The following is a 23,051-nucleotide window of genomic DNA, read 5'->3' as shown; positions in this document are numbered from 1 at the left end:
TTAGAACCATTTATACAAGTTTATCTACTTCCCGGGCCACAACCTCAGAAGGTTTTATCAGTTGTTTGACATCCAATAGTTGATGATTAATAGTGGTGTCGTTAAACAGTGATTAACACTTAAAACGTTTTCACATCACCTTACCTGCCTCAGGTGAGTCAGGCCTACTAAAGTATTAAACTGTACATTTTTCACTGACCCGCGTGTTTCAGTAGCGTTATATCTGTTAGTAGTGTCCTGGTAACGTCTGATAGTCGCTGATAAATTAGGTCTGGTCTGTTATCTTAAACACAAGTGCATGAGACATATCACCCAGTGACGGATACGAACGTTGGGAATGGAGGAGGTAATGGTGCATTTACATGACTCCATTCCAATCTGGGGCGGGACATAGCCCAGTGGTAAAGCGCGCGGTTGATGCGTGGTCGGTCTGAGATCGATCCCCATTGGTGGGGCCCATTGGGCTATTTCTCGCTCCATCCAGTGCACCACGACTGGTATACCAAAGGCCGTGGTGTGTGTTATCCTGTCTGTGGGATGGTGCATACAAAAGATCCTTTCCTACCGATGAAGACATGTAGCGGGTTTCCTCTCTAAGATTATATGTCAACAATTACCAAATGTTTGACATGCAATAGCCGATGATTAATAAATCAACGTGGTCTAGTGGTGACATTAAACAAAACAAACTTTAACCATTTCAATCTTGAAATTGTGAAAACAGAATCTGGTTTAGACCATCAACATTCATTTTTCTATACAGTTTGGCTATGTAGATGTACATCACACGAACATGATACTGGTCTCCATTTTAAGTAGAGATCATCTTCGCATGACAAGGTACCATTCCGTGTAGCATACTGTACAGAATGGTACTGGCCTCGGTAGCGTCGTGGTTAAGCCATCGGACATAAGGCTGGTAGGTACAGGGTTCGCATCCCGGTACCGGCTCCGACCTAGAGCGAGTTTTAATGACTCATCGGGTAGGTGTAAGGCTACTACACTCTCTTCTCTCTCACTAACCACTATCAAAAGAAAGAAAGAAATGCTTTATTTAACGACGCACTCAAAACATTTTATTTACGGTTATATGGCGTCAGACAATTGGTTAAGGACCACACAGATTCTAAGAGGAAATCCGCTGTCGCCACTACATGGGCTACTCTTCCGATTAGCAGCAAGGGATCTTTTATTTGCGCTTCCCTACAGGCAGGATAGCACAAACCATGGCCTTTGTTGAACTAGTTATGGATCACTGGTCGGTGCAAGTGGTTTACACCTACCCATTGAGCCTTGCGGAGCACTCACTCAGGGTTTGGAGTCGGTATCTGGATTAAAAATCACATGCCTCGACTGGGATCCGAACCCAGTACCTACCAGCCTGTAGACCGATGGTCTGCCACGACGCCACCGAGGCCGGTTTAACCACTATCAATTAACTAACCCACTGTCCCGGACTGTAACTATGTTCTCATGTATCACTTGTTATGTGATCGGAGTGTAAATAAAGATGTGTTCTGTTCTGTTTTGTTCTGACAGACAACACAGATAGCTGAGGTGTGTGCCCATGACAGCGTGCTTGAACCTTAATTGGATATAAGCACGAAAATAAGTTGAAATGAATAGTACGGAATTGTACCTTGCTTGCGAAGGTGAGGAGAGAACCGCCAGTTCACTGGTTTGTGTAATGCTAGTCTCAGACTGTCAACTGTCACGACCAAGTTGGCCAACTCGACAGTGGCGTTGTAATTTCCCCAACTCACGACGTACGACGGGTGCGTCAGATGAACACATAATGGGTTACAGTACAAGAATCGAGTTGTAGGAGCGCCCATACTAGCAAATGGACAGACGTAGAAGTCGTGACAGCACTGTACTGGCAGTTGGTAGTCTGATCCTTTTTTCTTTTCTTTTTTTTAAACCTTTATTACCCCCAGATCACTGGCAATGTCAAGGTTGGGGTGCCTTGAATCATCGTCTTACAATATACAACAATAATACAATTATAACATGATTATGTGTACCTGTATAACGGTAGTCTGATCCTAGCATTACATAGTTGACGACATAATCGAAACTTGTATGTAGGCAGTTGACGATAACTGTCGATAGCGATGACACACGAGTGTATAATATTATTAAAGCTGTAGTAAATTATGTTATAATTATTATGGTGAGAATATAATTATTATGGTGAGGAGATAATTATTATGGTGGGGAGATAATTATTATGATGAGGAGATAATTATTATGGTGAGGAGATAATTATTATGGTGAGGAGATAATTATTATGGTGGGGAGAGAACGTATATGGTAATTAGAACATTTCGCTTTACATAGCCATAATAGATTAGGCCTAAAATTAAATGTATATATCTGGGAACGTACGAACAAATCAGTCCCCTCTTTTCATAAATTGGGTCCCGCCTGAACCAACCTCGACTAACAATACTGTTAGATTTCTCATCGTTATCAGTCCAACAAGGAAGGCGTTTTCTAACCTGAAGGGCGTGACAAACAAAAAGCTTGTCCGACCATTACGGACATTACTTGCTAACGGACGACAGAAGATAATGTAAGTAATTTTCTCTGTAAATTATGTGTACACGGAGTTGTGTTCTTAAATTATGCTGAAGTCATTCTTTTCCAGTGCTTTACTATCTTATGCCTTATAGATATTACAGATGTAACTCATAAGTCTCTCTCTCTCTCTATCTCTCTCTCTCTCTCTCTCTCTCTCTCTCTCTCTCTCTCTCTCTCTCTCTCTCTCTCTCTCTCTCTCTCTCTCTCTCTCTCTCTCTCTCTCTCTCTCTCACACACACACAAATACAAAGTCGATACTTCCTCCACCACCAATAAACAAACTCCTAAATACTGTATTCTTTGTAATCAGTCCCTATATATACCGGCCTCGGTGGCATCGTGGTTAGGCCATCGGTCTACAGGCTGGTAGGTACTGGGTTCGGATCCCAGTCAAGGCATGAGATTTTTAATCCAGATACCGACTCCAAACCCTGAGTGAGTGCTCCGCAAGGCTCAATGAGTAGGTGTAAACCACTTGCACCGACCAGTGATCCATAACTGGTTCAACAAAGGCCATGGTTTGTGCTATCCTGTCTGTGAGAGCGCGAAAATAAGATAACCACTATGCCAGTTGTAGAGGGTGTTGGTCAATGTACTTATTTTATACTTTTTATTACGCAGCAGGAGGGGAACAGTAGGTAGAGAATACTTGAGATCACCACTCTACCTAATATTCAAACTGATCCAGTCATTGAAGTATGAATGTAATTAATTTATTTATTTTAAGTGATGAAGATATAATGACTTTATTTGCGTTTATATACTATATGTTTGTGTACTTTAGAATACTAAAGGTGCCCTTTTCACGTTACACTCTGTTCTTACAACACTCATAGATTGCCAGGCACAAAATATAGACTCCGTCTTCTAAGCTAAATGCAACTTACTTGTATCTCTCAGTTACAGCATGAGCTGAATACAATAGCAAGCCTCAGTCAACTTCCAATTGAAAACGCCGGATAGCATACAACCTTGGATATTATTTTAATATTTGTTATTAACATATTTTGCCTTGGAGTATATTTGTGTATAGTGCCTTCTTTCATTTGTTTTTAATAGAAAAGTGATTAAATTGGTTTTGTTGCTGATCTGAAAGGTTCTCAATTTTTTTACAATATATGATGCTATGATACTCGGTTGCCCCTGTTTAGAATCTTCTTTAAACAATGTATCTTTCGTTGTTATCAGTGAAAGTCCCATGATGTATATCAACCACAATATCAACACATTTTGTTTGGCTTTCACATCTTAATACTTTATGCAACATTGATTTACCACCTCTAAAAACTTAGCACAATCACTGTTTACTACCTAGACCAAGTCATTCCCATCGACAATAGTTACACATTTTCTGTTGCACTATCTGCTCATGTCAAAATGATCTGCAACAAGGCCCATGGTAGAGGTACCAATGAATGTTAAATGATATCTGGAAATTATGGCACAAATGGCCAATGTTTCAGCTTTTCGTATTCCAATTTTGTCACGGGATTTCTTGTTATATGTAGTAGCTCACCCCTGAAGGTTGCATAGCATTGTTCTTCATCGAGCCAAAGGCAGTATCCACTGAAACTGCCTTTCCAGTACAGATGTTCTCAGCAAATGTATTTAATCATCTTTGAATGAGGTTTACTACCTGTACTATGGAATATATTTATAATCCTTTGAAACGTTTGACTTTGGAAACTGTTTTGTAATGACACGTTGATGTTCTGCTCTATCCTTTTAGCAACATACTTTAGCCTTAACCCCGTTGATACCTTTAGAGTAGTCCAGGTATATTTGTTCACTTTAATTTGGTGGGATTTTAAAAAAATGCATCCACAAATTTGTTGCCAGACGACTGATACAAATTGCTGCCAATCTGAATGCTTCAAACATATCAGGGTACTTATATGGAAGATAGGTTTTGTGCTTAATAAGTTGGTGTGTGTGTGTGCTATAATACAGCTTGTCAAAGCAGAGCACTATGGAATCAGTAACATAATAACACTAAAGTGCAAGTCCCATATGAAATGTTCGTAGAAGGCTAAGCAAAACATCTGTGTAACTGCGAGGCATCAATAATGATGAAAACTCTTCATTTCTATGGGACAGACATTTTAATAAATGTTACCAGAGATTCTTTAACTCTGTTAAAACTTGGCAAAATGTTAGGCTGTCAAATATCTGTTGGCACAAGTCTTTAACCATGCTGGTGTTTTCCGTTTTTGTTGACTTTTTGCACAAATAGTAAACTGACCAGGCTAGTATCATAAGACTTCTAGCCCTTCATGATATACTTGTACATGGTTGTACATATTGACTTCATAGCCTCAACTAACTACGTCTTCAGCAATCCTATACCCCTATACCTATGTGCAAGTCTTGAAATCACCATCATATGATGCCTATAGCATTAAAGGAATGCACACGCAAGGCTTTTGGACTGGTAGGCATATTTAACGATATATAATGCACATTATTGCTTAATATCAACAAATATATTGGTAAATTTAATTAATAAAACGGTTAAATGTGATGGCTATTATGTATAACTGGCGCGGCCATTTTCCCCCATCCGAGTGAATACGCCCTCTGGCGAGCCGGTGGTTACGCATCACGTCAGGAACTAGTTTTAGGACTGAAGAAACAAACGAACCTGATTTGTTTCGGCATGCATCGCAATGTTTTGTAATAATATCCACCCCAGCAAGCAAGCAATAAGTATATATTATTTAATTATACAAAATAGATCACCATTGTAAAAGTGGCTACAAAATAAGTCGAGATAATTGTCGAAGGGTGTATCATGTTATGTCCATACGTACGTACTGAAATGATAAGCAGATTGTTTCCTTAGTTGGTATATTCTTTTGGTTTCCTCTACCAGTGATTTTTGATTAGAAGGTGTATATTTGGTAGGTAACCAGACATGGCAATTGTTGCAGTCTAAACACAAAATGAAGACGTAGGGCCTTCCGGTATTAGTCCAATCAAAATAAGGTTTTCCCTAGAACATTTTGCAACGGAAATGATTTTATTGCAACTGTTCCCCGAACCCTACCTGAACAACATATCAAAAATGTACATTGATGTAGGTAGGGCAAATATGCTAATTTGCATAATTTCAAAATGGCCGCCATAACTTATATATGCAAACACAATGGCAAACTATTCTTAAGATTCGGTGGACAAATACAATGAATTATCAGTGCTATGACTTAAATGTATTCACAATTTCACACTATTCTTTAAAATTCATTCAGAGATATATGGATGAAAAGGAAAATTCAAGATGGCCGCCTTTGTTAAAAATTGGTACCAATATTCCCCAAAATCGCATATACATGTAAATATATACAAACAATGTACTTTTGTTAGTGTTGCTAATATTGTTAAAGAAAGCCTGTAAATATAAACTAATTATATAGATACAAAAGTGATATAAATGATATATTAAGTCCACCGTTAGCTTTGGATTGCATTGACTTAAGTTGTCCCACTGATGAAAAGCTTGGGCAAATAAATATTTTGTTCTGTATTAGATAATTATCCCCTGTCATTTGTATGGCACTTTTGATCAATAAACACGAATCTGGTAGAATTGTTTGTTTACAATCACTTTTTAAGACCGGAATTTTAATGTATTCAAAATGGCGGCCACGTTTTGTCGCTTTTATATCAAACACCCTCATGTAATATATCAATATAATGGGTTCTGTGGGTCGCTCGGGACAAAAATGACACTCTTAAATAGCATAGACGTCATAAAGAGGTCTTTCCTACATTGTTTGCTCTAAAATATTATTTTTCCGATATAGGTTATCATAATATTTCACTATTTTGCCAGCATGCAGCTTGGAATAACAATCTGTAACTAGGTCATGTGTAATATCGAAACACGAATCTACCTCTTTACTGTTGAAAGAGAATTCCGATATATTACCAATATTGAAATCCTTCGAGGATTAGGGTCACACAGAAAGCTGTGAGTCCTGCAATGCTATCATAAATGTTCCATTCCGAGGGATGTAGGCCTTGATAAAAATCACTTGACAAAATTTTGGGTCCTGGCTCATGGACTACTAGCTGCAACAAACAATGGCCATTTCTGTGCCAGCATGTACAGCTGTGAATGGTGTGATGCAAAAACTCAAACAAAGTTTATGACATAAATGATATAATATAAGCTAGACAAAAGACAAAGTAAGAAAGTCAAATTTGCAAGATTTGTAAGAAATTTACCCCTACTGAAGTTTCACTCATTTTCACAAAGTGGGTACAGTGTGATATGTATTCCCACTGGGTACATTTAATGTACTGCATCAAAGAAAGAGGGATCAGGAGAGGTGGTCGATTCTTTTGCCCTCATTGTAGGTCCAATAATCAAAACAATGAACAATGTTCCATATTGATTTTCTGCTTGTCCACAGTTGTCACCATTAACATTTTTATGATGTTTTATTATTAATTGTTTTATGAATTTTACTGTCCCTTTCATCAGTAGGTTAAAAAAGGAGGGGTTTTTAAATACAAAAGAAATGTAATGAAATGCTCCAGTAACAAAACATTTCTTTTAAGTGACCTCAATTGAATGTGACGTCATATAAAGTAAGGCTGTGTTTACTCTTGACTTAACAATACTCTAAACGGACGTCATTTGTTTTTGGGAGAGTGTGGAACGGTGCTGATTATATCAGCAGTGTTCCAATAGACTTTGTGTAATTGACTCTCGCTAACAGTTTCTTATGCATGTACTGCACGGGGGGGGGGGGGGGGGGGTGTGTGTTTGTAGAGCGGTTCGCACATTTGTGGCGATGTTATTATCTTGTTGCATTTCGACCTTTTCAAATCTTTGTATTTGATTTAGGACAATTTTCCACGCGAGTATATTAAAGTACTAATCAAAGTTATACCCATCCGCATTTTTGCTTATTACATATAATGTGTGAAAATCCCTAAAATGAATACCTGAAATCCGTATTAGCATTATTATGACCTATTACTGCATATAAACGAGATAGTTGTGTGTGTGTGTGTGTCCAGGACAACATACTTGAACCTTTGTTGACCTATATTTTTTTGTTTGGTTAACTCATATATTACTCCTGTTATATACATGGACTATTTTGTAATCTTTGGTGCACAATTGGGTAGCTGGTAAAACTGTTGTGTTCTGTCTGCTATCGACATGGGACGAAGGCTTGCAATCACAATTACTGTCGCCCAACGTATAAAAACTGTTTATTTCTTTTTCTTCCTTGAGGAATCCAGTTGGCGCTCGGCACTGGATGACTTCTGTTTTCATTTGTGTTCTACTTTCAGAAATCATGTGGACGTCTACCCTAATGTGGTTGGCTGTATTATGGATTACCTTAATGTTCCCTGTAAAAACTCTGAACTCAATAACAGTGAAACCAACAACATTGAAACCAACTACAGTGAAACCAACTACAGTGAAATCAACTACAGTGAAACCTACAACAGTGAAACCTACTACAGTGAAATCAACTACAGTGAAACCAACTACAGTGAAATCAACTACAGTGAAACCTACTACAGTGAAATCAACTACAGTGGAATCAACTATAGTGGAATATACTACAGTGAAACCAACTACAGTGAAACCTACAACAGTGAAATCAACTACAGTGAAATCTACTACAGTGAAACCAACTACAGTGAAACATGCAACAGTGAAACCTACTACAGTGAAACATGCAACAGTGAAACATGCAACAGTGAAACCAACTACAGTGAAACCTACTACAGTGACACATGCAACAGTGAAACATGCAACAGTGAAACCTACTACAGTGAAACATGCAACAGTGAAACATGCAACAGTGAAACCAACTACAGTGAAACATGCAACAGTGAAACATGCAACAGTGAAACCAACTACAGTGAAACCAACTACAGTGAAACCTACTACAGTGACACATGCAACAGTGAAACATGCAACAGTGAAACCTACTACAGTGAAACATGCAACAGTGAAACATGCAACAGTGAAACCAACTACAGTGAAACATGCAACAGTGAAACATGCAACAGTGAAACCAACTACAGTGAAACCTACTACAGTGAAACCAACTACAGTGAAACATGCAACAGTGAAACATGCAACAGTGAAACCAACTACAGTGACACATGCAACAGTGAAACATGCAACAGTGAAACCTACTACAGTGAAACATGCAACAGTGAAACATGCAACAGTGAAACCAACTACAGTGAAACATGCAACAGTGAAACATGCAACAGTGAAACCTACTACAGTGAAACATGCAACAGTGAAACCAACTGCAGTGACACATGCAACAGTGAAACATGCAACAGTGAAACCAACTACAGTGACACATGCAACAGTGAAACATGCAACAGTGAAACATGCAACAGTGAAACCTACTACAGTGAAACATGCAACAGTGAAACATGCAACAGTGAAACCAACTACAGTGAAACATGCAACAGTGAAACATGCAACAGTGAAACCAACTACAGTGACACATGCAACAGTGAAACATGCAACAGTGAAACATGCAACAGTGAAACATGCAACAGTGAAACCTACTACAGTGAAACATGCAACAGTGAAACATGCAACAGTGAAACCAACTACAGTGAAATATGCAACAGTGAAACATGCAACAGTAAAAACTACTACAGTGAAACATGCAACAGTGAAACCAACTACAGTGACACATGCAACAGTGAAACATGCAACAGTGAAACCAACTACAGTGACACATGCAACAGTGAAACATGCAACAGTGAAACCAACTACAGTGACACATGCAACAGTGAAACATGCAACAGTGAAACATGCAACAGTGAAACCTACTACAGTGAAACATGCAACAGTGAAACATGCAACAGTGAAACCAACTACAGTGAAACATGCAACAGTGAAACATGCAACAGTGAAACCAACTACAGTGACACATGCAACAGTGAAACATGCAACAGTGAAACCTACTACAGTGAAACATGCAACAGTGAAATCAACTACAGTGAAACATGCAACAGTGAAACATGCAACAGTGAAACCTACTACAGTGAAACATGCAACAGTGAAACATGCAACAGTGACACCAACTACAGTGAAACATGCAACAGTGAAACCAACTACAGTGACACATGCAACAGTGAAACATGCAACAGTGAAACATGCAACAGTGAAACCAACTACAGTGAAACATGCAACAGTGAAACATGCAACAGTGAAACCTACTACAGTGAAACATGCAACAGTGAAACATGCAACAGTGAAACCAACTACAGTGAAACATGCAACAGTGAAACATGCAACAGTGAAATCAATTACAGTGACACATGCAACAGTGAAACATGCAACAGTGAAACCTAGTACAGTGAAACATGCAACAGTGAAACCTACTACATTGAAACATGCAACAGTGAAATCAACTACAGTAAAACCAACTAATCCTACAACAGAGATATTTGCGTCTCCGCCTCCTGAAATAATGGATCCGGACTTCCGTGAGTATTAATATGTTATTAAATGGATTTTTTTTTCACATTGGCCTTTTTATAGGTCTGAAGGCCGTTGAAGCTGCTCAAGGACCCATAACAAGGCCAATGTGAAAACAACACATTTAATGATATTTGCATTAATTAACTTCTACTGAAATTGAGACGATCTTATTCTTACTTCTTAAGAATTATGAATTAGATTTTGGTATTTGAATTACTATTTTACACAAAGCTAACCTCATTATTTTATTTCAGGCCAAATATTGGCATGTACAAAGCACTATTTTACGACATGTCCCAGCCTAAGTTTGACGCCAGGCACTTTTCTTGTAAATATACTGTGTATACCATATGGAAATTAAAAAATATTGTGAGACAGTGAGCTCAGGGCACCCCAACTCTGACACTGCCATTTTATATTGTGGGGACAATAAAAAAAGAAAGCCTGCACAAGTATACCCTGACAGAATCGAACTATGTGAACAGTGTTTTAAAATAGTATGTGAATAGTGAATGTAGTTTAAAACACCTGATTACATATGTTCACGGATATTTTGAAATTATACAAATTAGAAAGGGATAAATTAATTTTCAACTTGGCACTCTATTTTATTTTTGGAAATCGAATGTCTTAAACCCTCTGCCAGAAGTGAACATCTTTTTCACATATCTAGATTTGCCCTACTACGCAGACATGTGACATAAATAAAATAGCTCAAATGTTCACTTCTGGCACATGTTTAATATACCGTATTGATTTACGCACCCAGCATTAATATCTGTGCAAAACATAAAAAATGTGTAATGACTGTTTAAAAAGGTCACCTTTTCTTTTAGTTCCAGTGTATTTACAACTCCGTGTTAATATTGAAGATATGTACTTGTGTTTCTGTTGGATTTCATTTTAAGCAATATAGCTGTTATTCTCTTTGTTGCATTACAGAAAAGGTTAAATTCCATATGGTTAATGCATATATATGACTAGACATGGAAAAAAGAAATATCATAGTGATTCAAACACCTAGTGATTCAGGTGACCTACATGTATGATTGGTTTTAACATTTCAGTAATATAAGGACATCTTTATAATATTAAGTTAAAATTTCAAGAAGGCTTTGAAATTTTGACCGAATAATAAGATTTCTTCTTAAGACGTTAAGACATGTGCATTGTTCCCTATGTAGTCTACGTACGGTATGCATTTATTTAATAATAGATATAATACACAATTTCGAGAACAGAAATTAATATTTTAAGAACGAATATTTAGGCGTGCGCATGTTAGATATTAGCAACAACAAAAAATACACGGGAAATCGTGTAACAATTATAGATATAGCAACTAATCAACATGTTTTTGCAATGCGACCCAACAAGATTAGTAATTATCTATTTGTGCAATACTACTCTAAAAGTTTAAAGTTCATATCTCGTCTTCCCATCACGCGTGTTTGCGATCAACGTACACGTGGGTTAACTGTCTTCATACTACAAACACATGTCGAAGAATGGCTTGCCACCTGAAGACAAGTAATAGGAATGATCTCTTCTACATAGATACATAAATATAATTACATTCTCTTTTCGTCTATATACTTTACGGCAGTCTGGGAGGTGCTTACTTTTTTGGCGTTCATATTTTGATGAACCGAACATTTTTAAGCCAAGCCTACACCTTGACCTCTACCCTGCCCGACTCTCACTATTTTTCTGCAATTAGCCAGATTATTGCGCCAACCATATTTAGATATTTTGAAAGATATAAAAGTAATAAAATTGTGATACAGATACCACGTAATGGCACACTTGGTATATAATAACTTGATGAAAAATGCTATGGCAGAGTAATTTCCATTTTGGAACTAAGACGTGTTTTTTTCGCCTGTGCACGTGCGTTCGCTTGCTCGACTTGGGAATCCTTCGGGTTTTTTTTTTATCAACGAAATAGAATTTCTAACTGGGATGTATGCAGCCATTTAAACTGATTGAACGCAGGATGCTTTTTGTTTCAACAGCCTGTACCATCATGGTGGATTTAGTTTTTCGAGATTCCTTGTCCCCCACGTAATTTTTCCGTTCGATTTTAAACATGTTTTTAGTGACTCGTATGGCAGTCATTCTGCAAAACATCACGGTTTTTCACATTTAATCTTTACCTGTCCGATACTGTCCTAGCAGCATTGGAAGATTGACTGCCCCAGTCTAAGAACAAATAGGAAGCGGAGTCGATCCTATAATTACTACTCTTTTCTGGACTTTACTTTGTTTTATATTGTTACCCATTTCGTATCCTCTGGAGCCGGCCCTTCCGCACCACTATACCAACCATGGCAACTGAACTATATCGTAGTCTTATACACTCTCTTGTTCAGATGGATCCGGCTCTCCGCACAACACTGCACCTTCAACATCTAATGACTGTCACTCTAGAGGTTTCCTTGACCAGATGCAACACATCTCGTCCCTACAGGCTGTGCACCGAAATGGCCTTAACGAGACCACATACGTGGATATATAGATCGGACTTATAATATGAATATATATTATTAAATAGTCCGATCTTCTCTTCTTTCTCTCTTTTATTTTACCTTTTAAAATGCTCCAAATTGTAGAAATATTCGGCCGAGCAATCAATTTCTCTCTCTCTCTCTCTCTCTCTCTCTCTCTCTCTCTCTCTCTCTCTCTCTCTCTCTCTCTCTCTCTCTCTCTCTCTCTCTCTCTCTCTCTCTCTCTCTCTCTCTTTTATGACTGACTAACTTTTCTTTTTTTCAAATTCTATTAACTGTTTCATTAATTGCTATTCCAAATTCTACCGATTTCCAGCTCACCCCCGCCCCCTTCATTCGCAGACCTAGACACTGGCGAATTCAGATAGTCTTCCCGAGAGAGACGTGTGTTGAGGCCCATTTTGTAATAAACGACCCATTTTGTAATATGTACCCATTTTGTAATAAAAAACGACCCATTTTGTAATAAGTACCCATTTTGTAATAAAAAACGACCCATTCTGTAATAAACGTAGGTACCCATTTTGTAATAAAATCGGACCCATTTTGTAATAAAAAATAGATACCCATTTTGTAATTTAAAAAATGCCCATTCTGTAATAAAGGCTTAAAACGTCAGAATACGACATAGATGTTAAATATATACAAATTGAAATAATTTTAAACTTTGTGTTTAGATTTTTTTTTCAGTGGTTGGGAGTTCGTCAGGGGTACGAATATGTCTTAAGGTTGATTCTGTAAGTGAACCTATTCAGTTTTTCCGTTCATCCATTACTCCAGACCGCTCGCTTGTAAAACTGGTATACTAAAAGCCCTGGTATGTACTAACCTGACTATGGAAAAGTGCATATAAAATATCCTTGCTGTTTTTCGTAACCCATCGTGTGGTATTATCTATCATGATCGGGGCGGGATCTAGCTTAATCGGTTGAACGTTCGCCTGGGGGACTTGGGTAACAGGATAGAACCTCCTCGGTGAACACATCAATTGGGCTTTTTGCCGTTCCAACCAGTTCCTCCCCCCCCCCCCCCCCCCCCCCCCCCCCCCCCCCCCCCCCCCCCCCCCCCATTACGCCACGACTATTACATTATAATCTAAGTGTAGATATGTGTAAGAGAAAGTAACCTACATGAATGTGTTGTAAAAGCCGTAGCAGCTGATTAAAAACAGTGGGTTTAATCGACAACTACTTAAGCTGAAATACACTTAAACTAGTATCCGTCAAAAGTGATTTCCCACTGACACTCCCTCCCCCCCCCCCCCACCCCCCCACCCCACCCCACCCCCAGCCGCCCTACCCCATCCCCCACCCACCACGAGAAAGTGAACAATACACATAAAACACATGTGATCATTCAGCCGATAGTTGTGGAAGTTAATTCTACAATTATTGTGTACAGGTACTGTCCATTAACCGATTTACCGCTTACACTGTACTTTAGTTTGCCGCCTGAATATCATATGCGGTCTTGAATGCATATATACAGGGTTTTTACCTAGGTAACCAATTGTTCGGTTACGTTAAGTATATTTGCGTAACCTGTGGATTACCTGCTCGGTTATCTCAAAGTTACGTTGAAATTATATTTTAAATACATAATTTTTAGCTCAAACATTAAGTTAAAACAAAATACAAAAGAAAACGTTTTATAAAACAGTTTCTTTAATGCTTGCAAATCGAAAGAAGTGACTTGTAGATGTTTCTTTTGTTTTCGTACGATCGTAGCGTTGTAGATTATTATTATTGTTATTATTATTATTATTATTCACTACTTGCCATCGGGATCGCAAAAAGTAATCTTTAGTTGCCCGAATCTAAAAAACACTGTCCTCGGGCATCGGGCCACCGTATTCTAGAACCTCTGTGCAGCTTGCTGAAGTTAACACTATTAGCTCAGTACTGAAACAAAATAGATACATTTGGAGGAAAAATGCCCATTCCCTGGATCCTCTGAAGAATAATGCAAAACGCTCAGTCACTCACTGGTGCATGATTAGACTAATAATTTGTTATATATAAATAACAAATAAAGGCCACCATTTGTCATTGATAATATGTAAAATTTAGTATACAGCAGATTTAAAACCCCCCACCAAAAACCCAAACAACAAATGTCCAGTTCCTCTGACCTATAAAACAGGCTACTCATTGGTGCATGATTAAATTAATAAAAATAAATCTTATAATAAAGACCACAATTTGACATTGATATTTTGCGGTGGCTATACTACTTTCACTTTATGGATGGTACTTCTATACTACAGTGACGTTCCAAATGTTTGTTATTTAAAGCTCATTATGCGATGTTAGTATTTTTCAGCTTTTGTGACATTTTTGCATTTTTTGTTTACGTTAAAACCGTTTTCAACCTTTGTAAAATTATAGGCAATCCAATATTATGTCTACATATATTCCTTTAGATATAGAATAGCAGCAGATAATTTAAGCGCCTTAGCGGTCCGTGCACATTTCTTTAAAACGTTTGGCTGGTCTCTATTCTGAGCCTTCGTCGCAAGTCACAACCGTGGCAATATACCGTTGTCTACTAGTTTTCCGCACATCAAGTATCTAAAAATCGGTGTAAAACATTTGTCAGAATACTAGTAGTACGTCTGCACGAATAAACCTGTAATCGTGAAGTCTGCAAGTTTTAATTTCTGAATGTCTACAGGTCACGACGTAACCGATTTGCGGTTCGCGTAAATTTAATTTTGCGTAACCGACACGCGAACAGAACGGCGGTTCGCGTGAAATATTGTGCCCTGTATATATATATATATATATATATATATATATATTTCTTTCTAAACTTCTATGTACATTTGCTAATAATCCCATAAATATGAACATTTTAAATATATACAGTGTAATAATATTACAGAATTTTGAATAAAATATTATGTTTTCAACTTGCCGCTTTAGCGGCTACTTTATCAAAGGATCTGAAAAAAGAAAATTGATGTGTAATCTATAGTACGAATAAACAACATTTAGTTAAAAGTAAACTGATGCAAATTAAGGAGAATTCAAGGGCTGGGGTAGAAAAATGTGCAGCTTACATATGCATTCATTGGATTGTGTATATGTATTCATTCACCTTTGTATTATTTTAGCTAGGATCCAAATTTTCATCCATACGGAGAGTATAATCAATGCACGACAAAATAATCATCTCCTGTTTTAAATGTATATGTGTTTCAATTCAATTATTTTATTGCTTTAAGCTGTAAGCTTATCAGCACAGCATATATACACAGTATGTATAAACGCACAAGTGAATTCAATTATTATATTCATCAATTACACGCTTTTGGTTTTCATGTTAGGTAATAATACAATGAAATATATAAACTAAATGTTACCTACATGCATAAAAGTATTACATTCACAAACAGTATAAAAGAAAAGTGACAACTAGTATGCTTTTAGACAAGAGAGTGCCTTAACTTATAATTTTTATGCCAAACTAATATACTTATCAATATTAATTAAATCTTTAATGTATGCTTCTTTAACATCACAAAGTATTTTAATCAGCTGTTGCTGTTCCGATAATTATGATACAGACTACCCACACAAGCTACTATTTTTGATACACAGCTGTAGAACATACTTGGTTCTTCATACCCCAACCGAATAGCACTGGTTGGAACAAGAAAACAATGTATATTTAGGGGGTTAGCGTTAGAAATTTCGTATCCCAGGCGAACCATCGACCATCGAAATAAATCTAAACACAAAGTTTAATATTATTTCACTTTGTATATATTAAACAAAGGCCTATACCTATGTTGTAATCTGACGTTTTAAGCCTTTATTACAGAATGGGCATTTTTTTATTACAAAATGGGCACCTATTTATTATTACAAAATGGGTCCGATTTTATTACAAAATGGGTACCTACGTTTAATACAGAATGGGTCGTTTTTTATTACAAAATGGGTACATATTACAAAATGGGTCGTTTATTACAAAATGGGCCTCAACAGACGTGCCTGAACCTTAATTGGAAAAGACATATAGTACTCGAAACACGCATGCAAATTATTTACAGAAATTGTATTTTACAATATCGATGGTTTATATTTATAAATTATTATTGAAGCTGCACTTCATCTTGCATGAATAATAATAATAATAATAATAATAATAATATGCAGAATGTAACATTAAATATGTATTTGTTTTCTCTGTACGTGTTGATTTAATTTCAGTTCAAGCAGAGTTTCAGATTAAAGCTTCGCTGGAATTCAATATGACTTACTCCGATAACTTTACAAATACAAGATCGTCAGTGTATATAAGAATATACAGTACGGTAAGTAATTAAATACACAGTCTGTTAAAGGGACATTCCTGAGTTTGCTGCATTGTAAGATGTTTCCGACTAATAAAATATTACTACGATTAAACTTATATATTAAATATATTTTCTTGTTTAGAATATCAGTGTCTGTATATTCAATGTGTTTCTGGTCGTCTTAATATTTCTAAGAAGCCCAAACTGGATTTTGTCTTCAAATAATTTCGCCCGTACGAAAAAATTATATTTTTGAAAATAAAATGAAATTGAACCTAGTACAAATATTAGAACTACACATGTATCAGAAACACGTTTAATATACAGCCATTACTATTTTATACAGAAAAATATATTTGATATGTAATTACAATCGTTAAAAAGTCTTGTAAATAATCAAAATACATACTGTGGTAGTACGTGTAATTAAAATACGCAGTGTGGCAAACAATCGAAATACACATTGTAGTAGGTAATACCATTACGCAGTGTGGTAAATAATCGAAATACACAGTATGTAATAATTTGAGCATGCATATATTGATACACACGAGGACATGTAGGTATATTTATTTTGTGGGTGGGTAATTGGTTAAATCTTTCTGCGGGGCGAGACGTAGCCCAGTGGCAAAGCGTTCGCTTGATGCGCGTTCGGTTTGGGATCGATCCCCGTCAGTGGGCCCATTTGGCTATTTCTCGCTCCAGTCAGTGCACCACGACTGGTACATCAAAGGCCGTGGTATGTACTACCCTGTCTGTGGGATGGTGCATATAAAAGAACCTTGCTGCTAATCGAAAACAGTATCCCATGAAGTGGCGACAGTGGGTTTCCTCTCTCAATATCTGTGTAGTCCTTAACCATATGTTTAACGCCATATAACCGTACATAAAATGTGTTAAGTGCGTCGTTAAATAAAACATTTCTTTCTTTCTTTTTACTTCAAATCTCTCTTCAAAATTGCCAACATTCGCTATTACAGAGATTATTTCTAGAACGAAGTCCAAATTAAAAAGGCGATTCCAAGATTGGGGAAATTTGTTCTATCCGGATCATTGCATCCAGCTGGAACTGTGATCAGATATAAGCACGCACATGTAGTTTTCGTTAAGTTATCACACACACACACACACACACACGCACGCACGCACGCACGCACACACACACACACACACACACACACACACACACACACACATTGAACATACATACACTATATATATATATATATATATATATATATATATATATATATTACCCATATGGTCTCCAATAATCGGTTACATAAATATCGTATTTCCCCCCAAGATATCTTTATTGCCTGCACACTACTGATGTCACGAGTCGCGGTTTCTGTAATTGGCTTAATGTTATTAACACCGATTATGAAGTGATTACAATCATATTTAACGTCTGTTCAGAATCATAGTTTGTGGATAATAAATAAGTAATAACATTCTTTGGAATGTCATACGAGATTTATGAAACGCGTTTGAGAATTGTTTTACACCCCTCGTCTCGCTCGGGAAATAAAATAGTTCCCAAAGTCGTTTCATAAAGTCCGTATAGGTAGTACTAAACCAAATAACTTCCGGCTGGGTCAAAATTCGAGGTGGACTCAACTTTTGATAGAGAAGTGAACACCACAAGTCCTGTGATTGGTGATAAATGTGAGTGTGTTGGTTGTAAAAAAACAAATAGTTTCACCTAGGCAAAAAATCGATGCAATTTTATTTCATCTAGTACCACTGTGTTAAGTAGCCTTGTGTTTGAAGCATGTATGAGGTACCTATACAAAAAAGTACTCGAATTTTGTGCGGAACAAGGGTAGTCATAGACGCTACCCAGAAATGAGCATCTTGACCCCCATTTTTTAAAATTCACTTTAAGGGTAAGGGGTGGTAGTATTTATATCCGTGGCGTTTAAAGTAAAGTTTGTTTTATTTACGACGCCGCTAAGCACATTGATTTTTTTTTCTAATCATCGGCTATTGGACGTCAAACATATGGTTTATTCGTAGAAATGTTTTTAGAGGAAACCCGCTGTCGCCACATCAGGCTATGTCTCTTTTTACGACAGGCACGCATGCAGGCATCTTTTATTGCGCTACCCACAGGCAGGACGGAGCACAAAACCATGGCCTTTGTTGAACCAGTTATGAGATGCCGTTGGTCGGTGCAAGTGGTTTACACTAACCCATTGAGCCTAGCGGAGCACTCAAGGGAGGGTTTGGAGTCGGTATCAATGTGATTAAAAATCCCATGCCTCGACTGGGATCCGAACCCAGTACCTACCAGCCTGTAGACCGATGGCCTGCCACGACGCCACCGAGGCCGGTCCGTGGCGTTTATGTCAACTGATATGCTGCAGGTAGGAATGTTAGCCACATATGTTACTATTGTCGTCTTTGTGATTTGATTTGGTGGCATACACCCTATTACACTCCCACTCATGCATTAAAGGGACATTCCTGAGTTTGCTGCAATTTTAAAGATGTTAACGACTAACAGAGACTTTTTAACAATTGTAGTTACATATCAAATATATCTTTTTGCATAAAATATTAGTGGCTATATATTAAACGTGTTTCTGATCGTTCTAATATTTGTACTAGGTTAAATTTCCTTTTATTTCCTAAAATATTGTGTGTGTTTTTGTACGTACGAAATTATTTGAAGACAAAATCCAGTTTGGGCTTCTTACAAATATTAAGACGACCGAAAACACATTGAATATACAAACACTGATACTCTAAACAAGAAAGTATATGTAATATGTAAGTTTAATCGTAGAAATATTGTATTAGTTGGAAACATTTTACAATGCAGCAAACTCAGGAATGTCCCTTTAATCAATCTTTCTTACACACATACTTGTTAACACCAATACGTGCGTTAACATTTTACAGACATACGACTGACTGCTCCTAGGTGATGACCAAGTCACCAATGTCATACACCCAATGAAAAAACAGCACGATCGAAATCGATTACACTGTGACGTAAAGTTAACTTGACAATCATTTGTCTGTGAAGCGTAAGTTAGCTACAAATGAAAGGGCAGTAAATAACTTTTAGTCGAAAAATATATTAAAATTTGCTCAAAACCTTGTTTTCAAGGATATGTAAGAAATAAAATAATACATTCGTGTCCGTTAGATACCATTTATCTTACAACTCTTAAAAACGTATCAAATTCATTTCGCTCGTTAGATACATTTTAAAACAACTCGTAAGATAAATGGTATCTAACGGCCACTCATGTGTTATTCTCTATATATATATCATTATAGTTCCGCACAAAACAAATTGTTGTCATCCTAGTTTAGTACGATCACGCATATCTTTCAGGAATATTAGTTGCTGAAATTTACTGGTCAAAAGAACGAACATTTTATGAACACAAGTCCTGTTATATATTTCACCAATAATAAGCTTGGTCTTATTTAATTAATGCGACATTCAAAGTTAGGTGCACAAGTTCGAACGTTGCCCCGATCAGATGCTGTATGATACACTACTACTTATAGTGTTTAGCGTATACAACACAATTAATTTAAAGAAAAAAGTTGTCCCACCAAAATTCCACCCCAATAGATCAGCCACAAGGGGTCGTAAATGGTATTTTTTATCAAAGGTATCCAAATTAAATTACAAGAAAGGAAACACGGTAGTAAAGGGATCACACCGCTATTTCAGCCAATCAGCAACGAATTAAGTTTTGTGAAAAAGAGTACGAATTTAATTCTATGAAAAAAAATAGTACCATTTTTCTTTATTTTATTATGTTGGTGTCTGAACAGACTTGACAGTAAGATTATGGAATATTGAAAGGGTAATGTTATCTCGTGATTATGGCATGTCAAACAGACATGCAAATCTGCTTAGCAACAGACAAGACCAGAGTTTGCACTGCCTGTTACATATTTGTAACGAGAGTTGCCTCCCCTCAATTACTCCATATGTCAAGGAGGCTAGATAATTAAAGTTGCAGGTGGTAAAGTATCAATTTTATTTGCTTAAATCATGTCACAGAGGCTGTTCTCTTCGTGTCAGGTAGTATATAGCACCTACTGTTAATAATTTAGTCAGTGCTAGGCTTTATGTTTGTATTGTCACCAATGTATAATCAATAGTGGTGAGATACCTAAACGAAAGAACATAATAATATAAAGTCTACTAGAATGTTAAAATATGTTTCATTTTCAGATCCTTGAAGGCTATAGTATCATTCCGGGTTTCAAATACATCATTATAAACAAAATAAGGTAATGTTTACCAAGTTTGTCTTTCAACCTTCTCCACCATGACCGTTGACGTATCAGTCGTGAAATACTAGAACCATCCATCACAAATCAGCACATGCATGTTTACTCTCAAAATTAGAGCGCTGATACCATTTTAACAATTATCAGGCCAAGAGAAAGCCCACAATTATTGGTAAGGACTATTTTGATGATAACATGCTTGGAGTATATGGGGCCATGCCAGAGACTGGGTGTAGAATCGATGTGCCAGTACCTTGATTGGATATAGGCACGCTAATAGTATATATATATATATATATATATATATATATATATAGATATACACTCTGCCAAACAGGAAACGCACAATGCTTGATTTTATTAACATATATGAGAATTTTACACATTACGATGTACAAATCTTGAATATAATTTCATTTGTTGTTCCAAGCATATTGCCTTTGTTACAGTCGACAAAGTGCAGACACCATGAAACACAGAACGCAGTCGTGCTAATTAAAAAAAATATATATTTAAAAATGTGGAAACCACGTTATTTGTGCACATGCGCGTTCAGCACGTGAAACATGAATATGTGGACTGTGAAAATGAGCGTTTTTGATTACTTATCCTAATTATTTTGGTTACTGCACAACATCAAACACATGCTGCGATTGAGTGAAACACAGCGAAACATTGTCATTGGTCGTTTACAAGCAAATGAATCCAGTTCAGCCATAGCAAGGACGTTCCATCTATCTCCAAGGACCATCTCGTGATTGTGGTATCGGTTCCAGCGACATCACGCAATACGTGACCTTCCCAGATCAGGTAGACCATATCACGAAACGACCTCAGTGCTACGATCACCTTAAGTGCATTAGGTAGTTATGGAATTAAGGTGCTCATAGGGCTAAGATCACTTCGTGGAACGGGGCCATGGACCGCTACATACAGGTAATTCATCTACGGCAAACGACCACCACGGCAACATCTACTGCTTCCGCAATACCAGGTTTGCGTATGATATTGGCTCAGATGATGACTACGTGAGGCAGGTATTCGACTACGACGTCAGTGGAGTCACGTCGACAGAGTATGGTCTCAACTGCATCGGAGAAGTGTATCATATGGATAGTGACTAGACTCGTTTTGTTTTTCTTCGTCGCGCTGATGAAAGATGTAGAGTGTACAGACGTCAGCGTGAACGTTATGCTGCAAACTACATAGGCCTACAGGAAGTGGATGGATTCGGTGGTGGTAGTGTGTTGATGGGGTAGCAATTTCACACACTGGCCGAACCAACTTGGTTCACATCCAAGGTACCTTAACGGCACAGAGATATCGAGATGACATTTTATAGCCACACGTCGTTCCAATTATGAATAACGCCAACGTTGTATTCCAGCACGACAATGCAAGACCACATACATCTAGACTAACAACAACATACCTACACAACAACAACATTCAGGTGAAGGCTTAAAAGTGTTCGGATTTGAACCCCATAGAATATTTATGGGATTATTTGGATAGACGACCGAGACAGCATCAACCACAGCCACATAGTCTTCCATAGTTGGCAGTGACTCTACAGGCAGAGATGGCCATCATTCCACAAGGTGTAATTCGTAATCATATTGCTTCCATGGACAGGGGATGTCGGGCAGTTCTGTACTCCCATGGGAAGGAGAGATCTCGGGCAGTTCTGTACTCCCATGGATAGGAGAGATGTCGGGCAGTTCTGTACTCCCATGGGAAGTAGAGATGTCGGGCAACCGTATTAAATTATATTTCTGTACAAGCCCGTAGGAACCGGTGTGTGTGTGTGTGTGTGCGCGCGTGCGTGCGTGCGTGCGTGCGTGTGTGTATCTCTGTATATATGTATGTATGTGTATGTATGTGTGTGTGTGAGAGAGAGAGAGAGAGA

General features: G+C 37.5%; 1 protein-coding gene across 1 annotated transcript; it reads left to right on the top strand.

Annotated features, from left to right (window-relative positions):
• The first annotated feature begins 793 nt into the window (after positions 1 to 793).
• Positions 794 to 9,937, top strand: LOC121387241 (dentin sialophosphoprotein-like). The gene is made up of 3 exons (XM_041518266.1): positions 794 to 840; positions 2,477 to 2,575; positions 8,323 to 9,937. Exons 1-3 carry the CDS (start codon positions 794 to 796, stop codon positions 9,935 to 9,937), a joined length of 1,761 nt encoding a protein of 586 aa, XP_041374200.1.
• Positions 9,938 to 23,051: the final 13,114 nt, after the last annotated feature.

The sequence above is a fragment of the Gigantopelta aegis genome, chromosome 13 (assembly GCF_016097555.1).
Source record: "Gigantopelta aegis isolate Gae_Host chromosome 13, Gae_host_genome, whole genome shotgun sequence".
Taxonomy (NCBI): domain Eukaryota; kingdom Metazoa; phylum Mollusca; class Gastropoda; order Neomphalida; family Peltospiridae; genus Gigantopelta; species Gigantopelta aegis.
The sequence above is the reverse complement of the archived record's forward strand: the minus strand, read 5'-3'. Positions and strand labels throughout refer to the sequence as shown.

Excerpts from the sequence above, each read along its gene's own strand:
- LOC121387241 (XM_041518266.1), top strand. The coding sequence starts at position 794 with ATGATACTGGTCTCCATTTTAAGTAGAGATCATCTTCGCATGACAAG. Across the intron at positions 841-2,476 it reads GATCATCTTCGCATGACAAG|TCCAACAAGGAAGGCGTTTT; the intron begins GTACCATTCCGT and ends CATCGTTATCAG. Across the intron at positions 2,576-8,322 it reads AACGGACGACAGAAGATAAT|TGAAACCTACTACAGTGACA; the intron begins GTAAGTAATTTT and ends AACCAACTACAG.